This window comes from Manacus vitellinus, unplaced genomic scaffold, assembly GCF_001715985.3.
Source record: "Manacus vitellinus isolate BGI_N305 unplaced genomic scaffold, ASM171598v3 scaffold_13_pilon, whole genome shotgun sequence".
In the NCBI taxonomy this organism is placed as follows: domain Eukaryota; kingdom Metazoa; phylum Chordata; class Aves; order Passeriformes; family Pipridae; genus Manacus; species Manacus vitellinus.
This window is the reverse complement of record NW_021938999.1, coordinates 1,867,069-1,875,467: the sequence shown is the minus strand read 5'-3', so window position 1 is coordinate 1,875,467 and position 8,399 is coordinate 1,867,069. Positions and strand designations below refer to the sequence as shown.

General features: G+C 41.8%; 1 protein-coding gene across 1 annotated transcript in view; it reads left to right on the top strand.

The window, feature by feature from the left end:
• Nucleotides 1-208: 208 nt before the first annotated feature.
• The window catches only part of CADPS2 (calcium dependent secretion activator 2), a 289,954-nt gene continuing 281,763 nt past the window's right edge, over nt 209-8,399 (top strand). Inside the window, 3 exon segments of the mRNA XM_018067963.2 lie at nt 209-289; nt 291-387; nt 390-538. Coding sequence (XP_017923452.2) covers nt 224-289; nt 291-387; nt 390-538 — 312 coding nt within the window. The 5' untranslated portion in view covers nt 209-223.

Genomic DNA, 8,399 nt, shown 5'->3' with positions numbered 1-8,399 from the left:
CGGTCCCGCCTCTGTCTCCGCCGGGAGCCGGTCGAAGCAATTCCCAGGCAACCCGGGCTCGACCCCTTTCCCAAACCCCGCCTCTCCTCCCCGCCCCTCCGCTCCCGCCCGGCAGCCGCCGCCGGTCGGAAACAGTCCGTGTGTAAACTCGACGTGTCCGGAAAGGTACGCGCCGCTCCCCACCTCGCTCCGTGCCAGCCGCCGGGCGCGCCCCCCGAGCGCGATGCTGGACCCTTCCTCCAGCGAGGAGGAGTCCGATGAGCTCTGGGAAGAGGAGCGGCGGGAAACGGGCTGGTGGCGGCGGCGGCGGCTCTCCGCGCTCGCTGCCGCCGGCGCCGCCCCGGGACTCTCGGGGCAGAGAGGCCGGGGCGGCGCGGGAGACCAGCCCCAGCCCTCGGTGCTGAGCGAGGGCCGGGATGAGCAGGAGCGCCTGCAACGGAGAGGAGCGGGAGAAGCGGCTCGGCTGCAGCTTACGTGTTCATCGCGAAGGTGCATCGCGGCACACCCCTTCAACGCCAAGCAGCCCACGGACATGGCCGCCGGCAGAGAAGGTGAGCCCCCGCCTCCCCGCTCCCCCTGTCCCGCCGCCTGCGCTTGTCTCCCGCGGGCCATCCCGCAGCCACGGCCGCCGCCGCGCTCCCGCCGCAACAGGTTGAGCGCCGCCCCGGGCACCGGGCGGGACACGGCGCCAGGAGCCGCCGGCGGCATCGCGGGCGCTGCGGGAGCAGCTGCTGGAGGGCTGGGTTTGAGCCCGCCTTCCTCAAAACAGACCCTTCACCTAGAAATCCATCAGTCACCGGGGTGAAGTCGTTTAAGTTTTTAGAGTTATGCTTAAAGTCGCCGTGCGAAGGGCACAGGAGCGCAGGGAGCGGGCGCGGGGGCGCTGGGGCCGCTCTGCCGTGGAGGATCTGTTCCTGCTTCTCGGCGCTGCCTGATGACTGGAGTTAAATTTCCCAGAGGTGCCTTCTGTGAGTCGCGTTCTGACCATCAGTACCCAACTCGAGCAAATTAAGCCATAATACAGAGGTGAACGAGAAAACTATTTTGTTTCATGAATTATTAAGTGCGCTCTTTCTGTACATAGAAACAATCAACATGCGTGTTTGTGATGAGAATGGCCTTCTAGTGAAGGTTGACCAAAATTATTCTCTGCACCTTGTACATCAAATACAAGCTGTTGAGAACTGGCAGGTGTGTGGTAGGGATTTTTGCTTATTCTCACTTACTTTTGAGCTGTTGAATAGGTAGAATACTTAAGGCATTGCATTTCCAGATAACCACTTAAAAGCTCAGCTCTTGAAATGTTTGGTCTAAAAAGTTTGTGTATTTTTACTGTCAATTCTGTAAACAAACAGACCAATCCAAGTCAAAACAGAAAAGAAACAAACAAAAAACCCCATTCCACATAATTTTCCAGAAGGATAGTGATAGAACACAAAAAAGAATTAATTTCCCCTTGGCTTTTTATGATCTTGATGCTTCCATATCTCTAAGGGTTTGTAGAATTCAATACTAAATGTTTTGAGTTGTTTGAAGTATGTCTGCTACAGGTAATTGTGCTTAGTGAATTCTCTGACAAGTTAACGTGGCGGTAATAATAAGATTATTTCTGAAAAAAATGTTTTGGTTTTATTAAGTGTTAGGTGCTTAAACTGTGGAGCCTGTATAAAGACATCTTGTAAGCAGAAAGCCAAAGAAAACGTGTCAAAATGAGAATTTTCACCCCACTGAAGATTACTCACCCCAAAACAGTCACCATAGAAACGATATTTTGAAGAGACATCTGGAGGTCATCTGAGTGTGACTTCCCACTGGACAAAGCCAAAGTGAACTTGATGCAGTGTTGATACCAATCTAGGTTCAAGCAGGAGACTCAGAAGCCTCCAGAGATGAGATCCCACAACCCATCTGTGTGACCTGCTCCAGTGCCACGTTGCCCTCCTCTTGATTAAATTTTCCTAATCAGCTTCCAAGTTAAGCTTGTGACTATCAATCGCAGAAGATACTGAGTATTTAGAAGTTCTCGCTTATCTCAGTCATTAAGCATAGGAACTGTTTTAAAAATAACTGCTGTATTATTTTTATTAATAAAATGTCTGCAAATACAGAAATAAAACTGTTGTGGATTTAACATATGACCAATGAACAAAGTGATTGATAGAATTGACTTGATACCTAAAATTACATGCTACTCCTGGTAATTACTGTTTTTACGTGAACTCTGACTTTTGGGTTAATAACTGTATGCCCAAAGAGACTTTTGTCATGTTTAGGAATTTAGCTGCAGAACAATGATGACTTGTCTTTAGCTGGTCAGAAAATAGAGTTTTTAAATAAGACATAACACAAAATAATTCTTTCTAGGAGTTGCATTTCTGTCTAGGAAGTAATGAAATGCACATTACCATCCTTCCTCTTATTTGACACTGTGGTATATATTACCCAGTAAATATAGGGTAGCAGAAGTGGTCCTGAGTTTTGAGAGTTCAGAAAACCTGCTTTGATAGTTCGAGATTGCTGAGAGCTGTACAAAGGAGCCCTCTTTTGTGTCTAGTTTCTGCACTCTGTGCTGCATGGTGACCCTGTGAATGAGAGTACAACCACCTGTCTTACACCATGTCCTGAAGGAAGACACTTTCGGAGATGTGATAGCTGGTCTAGAGAAGAGATGACTGAGAGGGGACCTAATAAATGTATATGAGTATCTAAAGGCAGGGTGTCAAGAGGATGGAGCCCAGCTTTTCTGGGTGATGCCAAGCAATAGGACAAGAGGCAATGGGCAGAAACTGATGCACAGGAAGTTCCACCTGAATATGAGGAAGAACTCTTTACTGTGCATGTGACCAGGCATTGGAACAGGTTGCCCGGAGAGGTTGTAGAGTCTCACTCACTGGAGATATTTAAGAACTGTCTGGATGCAATCCTGTGCCATGTGCTCTGGGATGACCCTGCTCAGACAGTGAGGTTGGACAAGATGACCCACTGTGGTCCCTTCCAGCCTTACTCATTCTGTGATTCTGTGATTCATATTCCATGGGGTAAAAGTCTGTCTTGTTTCCTGAATTAATTTTCTCTCTGCCAAGGTATGATACAAATATGGATTCTTCCTTGATCTCTTCTTTTGCTTCACTTCTGACTTGTGTGATGTGACTGGCTGTCTATTGAGAGCTGGACTGAGGTTCCTTACCCATGTTATTTAACTGGAGCTGTTAACTACTGCATGCCCTGTCCATCATCAGTAGATAAGTGATCCAAGACATGGTTTTGAATCAGAACCTTTGATGCTGTTTGGTTCCAGCTCCCTGCCTCTTTCAGCTTGTGCACTCTTTGTAATGCTTTTGCACCAGCAGTCTTTCTGATAACCTAAGAATAGTATCCACCCTGCTTAAGAGCAAAAGTAATTGGTTCTTTCTGCCAGTTCATTTGGCATATTGCTGAGCAAAAACTGCATTCTGCAGTATTTTAATGTGCTGCATTCCTCCTTTTTAATGTGGAACATATTATCCAGTAAGGGAATGAGAAAGAATTCATATATCAAATATCCTCAACTGTACTGTAATATCAGTAAGGAAATGGGTTACAATATGGCTGGCTTCTTATGTTCTTGCTTCAGTATCAGATTAAAATACACTATACAGTATCTTGAAACTACCATACTTAAAGGACTGCGTAATACTAATTAAAGAATTTTAAATGCAGGCAATGTTTCATTCCTCTGTTGTCCTTTCTTCTTCCTTCTTGCTAAGTAAAATTAGCTCTGCTGTATTGTGATAGATAAGATTAACTAAAAAAATCAAACTCTAAGAAAAAAAAGAAGTATTATAATTCACCAGAGTCCGTCAATTCCAATGACTTCTTTTTAATGACAAATTTAATGTCATTTAACCCAAGTTTTGCTGATTCACATATTTTTATGGTAAGACTGCGTTTGTTTTTTTTTTAAATCTTTAGGATATGTGGTAAAAATACTTTTTTTAAACTGTTCAGAGTTAGTTGGTGGCCTGCTATTACATCCTATCTTATTTTGGTTGCAAATAGATTTTTAATAGAGAAGGAGGAATAGGCAAATATTGGAGATGTGGAGCTGAAACATGGTGTGATTTTTCAAGGTTGTGTGGCAAATCCTGACAAAGATGGAGTTTTCTCTAAAGAGTAGACCTAATATGTATTTAGTAACATTTTTTCAATAGATATTTATGGACATTTAGTCATGTATTTTCCTACTTTTAGAGAAATATTAATGCATTAATGCATTACATATGGTTCTTTTGTAAAGCAAGGTTTGTCTGTCCCTGGTTTAAAGAGACTGTAACTTTTTTGTAGTTACCACTTTTTTATGAGTCCTCTTGAATGTATTTCAGCATTTTTATTTTCTGTGTCTCCACTCCTCTTTGTTTCTAGTCTCAGCAAAAGAGAAGAAGAAAATACTTAAAACATCCCATTCTTCTTCATTGTGTTCTCCTACCCCAACCAAACTGAATCTCAATCCAGCAGATTGAGTTGGTCCGTAGAATGAGATTGAGGTGGTGAAGGAAATGCGTTGCTGTTGTGACTTTTTTCCATCAAGGAAAAGTGGTGTCTGTGAACATACACTGAGTCGGTGATTAGATGATGACCTTGGTAACTGCTGTTTATGCTAATCAGTTGTACACTTGTGTGTACCTACTCAGTTTTACTCAGGGAGTACATGCCAAGGGCAGGTTCTATATCTGGCAGACAAATCTGGCAGAGTTAAAGTTCCTGGGGAAGGAAGGGACAATGAAATACTACAATTAACTAAAAAAAAAGTTCTTCCTGTGTTTTAATCCCTCAACATTTTAAAATTTACTCTGGTAATCAAGTGGCCACACAAAAACCCAAGACTGAGGAAGAAGTAACACTCCTAGGCTAAACGAGATTTCATAATGCATGAAAGGCTTAGTACATCAAAGCTGATATTCAGGTCTTGCTTTCATAGGTGATAGGTAGCAGAAGTAATTGATCTGGCTGCATAAAATTCGTAACTGAATAACTTTATTTCCTGAATACTTGATGACCATTTTTTCTCTCCTGTCCAGCTCAATCACGAGTAGATCGAAAACATTGACTTCTAGTTAACTGTCAAAGTAGGAGCAGTAATAATAATTTATTTTCATCTGAATTCTGTGAGTTTGTTCGTATCTGTTTCTTGGAGTTTACCTCTAAAGAAGAGGTTTACAGTAATATGTGTCCACTAAGAAATAGTATCAGGAAAATGCTGGTTGTGGGGATAGACTTCATTCTCTGAATCACAGTTTTATTCTCAATGTTTTTATTTCTCCTGTCCCAAGCTTCACATTTCCTTGCTTTTGAGCTGGTGGTGTGTATCTACTTATTTATTGACTAAGCATATTTTGGAAAAGAAAAATCGTCTCTTGGCTTCTGAGCCTGCTTCATAAGATGTTGCTTTCTGCACTGCTAAGGTATCAAGGAGAGTACATCCAAAGCTATTGTTTTCGGGAACTCTAGACACATTTAAGAGGAAGAGCTTAGGTATAAAACTTGGTCATCTGGTCAAAATTCTGCTGAAGAGCTTTCTAGGAACATCTTCCATTCCTACCTTCATTGTTTCCCTTAAAAAAATTTCAGGGTTTTTTTGGTGTTTCAGGAAATCATTTTAAATCAAGTTTGTTTGCCTTATTTTCCCCCATAACACCTTGTCATGATGCTCTAAGCTGTGTGTATTTTATTTGCAGGTGAGTATAGAATGTTTTGGTAAATCCTGTTGAAGCCCATAATATAGTGGCCTACAGAGCTCTATACATGTTGAGACAAGACTATTCGCAAATAGATCTTTTTGCCCCTGTCAGAACTGGCTCTTTGGGGAAGAAGCTGGTTTTGCTTGCAGTAGGCAAGTTACTCACCACTGGCAATTGAATCAACCCATGGCTGAAGAAATACTGAAGGGTGACAAGAGAAGCAGAGCCTTCTAGTTACCAGCACCGCTTCAGAAATTATGGTCCTTCAGAGTTTTGTTTTAATCTTAAATTCTTCTGTTGGCCTGCCAGCTCAGAATTGATAGCTGGGGTTTGGCCAAAAGCTAGACAATGTGCTGGGAAAACCAGGAGCTGGTAAACAGCTGTGTTATGAAGTGAATGTGTATGGACAGTCTGCAAACCTAGTATACTGTGATGAAAAATTCATCAGTCTCTTCTTTTACTTGCTTGTTTTGTTTTCCCTGCTTATTTTACCTATACTTGCCTTTGAAATTTGATTTTTTTAGTTATTATTATTTGATGGAGCAATTTTATGTTTTTTTCTGAATGAGTGACCCCAGGTTTTTTCTTTTTTTCTGTCACCCACACAGTTTGAGAAGTGTGTTGACTTTGTTGGCACATACCCCATTTAAAGTGCCTGAGGAAGACTAGTTATTAGGGGCTTATGAGGAGGGTTTGAAGGATCAGTTGATTGTCTCTATCTCTGCAGGAACTGTACAGGGGAATTGGCTGGCTGGGCTGCCTTGCATTTCTCACCCTTTGCAGTTGTTATTCTCACATTATATTTTATGTATCTGAACTGCTGTAATTGGTGACTGAGAAGCAGAAATACCAAATCAGCTCATCTTGTCTTTAATACTTTATCTGAAATTATTTGAAAAATATATCCATTGCTACCATGGAATAACAAAGCTGGTGAGAATACTCTTTTCCCCTCTGAGCCACACTTCTTTACGTGTTATCTGGAGAGGGCAATATATCAAAATAACCATTACCATGTACTGTCTTTAACTATACAATATTGCCAGAGCAGAAAACACTTGTTGGTTGCTAGTTAACTGTTCATTGAATGATGCATTTCTATAAAAGCAAATTTTCATTTTCCCTTCCTTGCTTCTCCATGCACACCTGCTGTCATCAGTTCATGTTTGGAGACACTACTAACCACCTGCCTTTCCATTTGCGTGCTGGTTATTAGAGTTGGTTTTTCTCTTTCTGGCTTTTACCATTTCTTTTTCATATTAGTGAAAATCATTCTGAAGTTGCTTTTGCAATGTATTGTTTTGCTTTTTTAATGTACCTCTGTATTTGTGTTCTACTTTCCTGTTACCCTTGTTTCTTTTTTGTGTGTACATCTCCTATTTTGCTAGCTTACCATATCCCTGTCTGCTGCTGTTTCCCTTGCTAGAACTGGAAAGCTAATAGCTCAGGGACAAAACTTGCTTTCTGAACCCAAGAGGTGTCCATAGGGGAAGATGGGATGATATGTTGTCTTCTAGGAAAGTGCTTGGCTTACCTCTGCTGATTGAGGGATGTGTGTTGGGGTGCCAGTCTTTGTGCCTTGACTCTAGTTCTATATTTAGTTGTACTGAGCCCCAGTTAGTATGTTACTCTGTCTAAACCAGGTGCAAGCCTCTAAGGTTTTAAAACTCTTTAATCTTTAAGTAATTTTTCATATAGGGTTTTTTTTTTTGCACATTAGCTGCAAACATGACTCCTGTATTTCTTTCCAAGTTACTCCTCTTGCTGCCAGCTGATGGCAGTGGCATGCACAGGTCTGGTACTCAGACCTCTCCGTGGCTTCTAGCTATTGCCATTGAGGATGGGAGGAAGGGAGAGGAATAGTGTTTGCTGAAGTCCTGTTCCATTTGCCTAGTACCTATCTCCAGTGCCCATTTCTGCCTAGAAGTGCTGGCGCTGAATTGAAAGCAGCTCAGTTCTTGTGTGTTGCAGCAGATTCCCCCAGGTTTCAGAGTAGCAGCTGTGAAAAGGCAGTTTTCAATTTGTTGCTGTGTGTGGGAAACTCTGAGCAGCAGGAGAGATGGAGTGTTTGCATGTCGATACCAGGCTGCATAAGTTTAAGTTTGCATTTTGAAGGTTATTTTCTCAGCCATAAGCATTGAAGGCTTTTCATTTTGTATTTAAAATTCTCTAGAAGTTGATGGTACTTATTAAAAAAATATATATATATATAGTTCTTATTTGTTTTGCAGTGAGGAGAAAAAGCATATGCTTCTCTTCAAGCATGATTACTTGTGTGCATGAAGTCAAGAATATTCTTGAGTGTTTTTCCTGTCAGGAAGGGGAAAAGCATTAATTAACAGTATTGTGAAGAATGAAGTACAGTGAGTACTTTTTTAACTACATGACCTGGTGAAGAAAAATTAGAAAAAGAGAAGTTGATTGTACAAGATTTTTTCTCCAGCTCTGTTTCCATTTTTCTCTCAACCATTAATTATTCATTTATCTTCAGTTGTCTTGTCTGTGAGATTTTAGAAATAGAGGCTGGCAGCTTCTGTGTGATAAAAGTGCTGGAGGGATACTTTGAGTGAAAGTATAGATACCCCAAAAAAATCCTTAGGATAGTACTTTGAGTAGACTTGGTTGGGCCACAGATGAGGACATGGAAGAAAGGACAAAGCTGGAAAAAAAGTGGATAGTCTC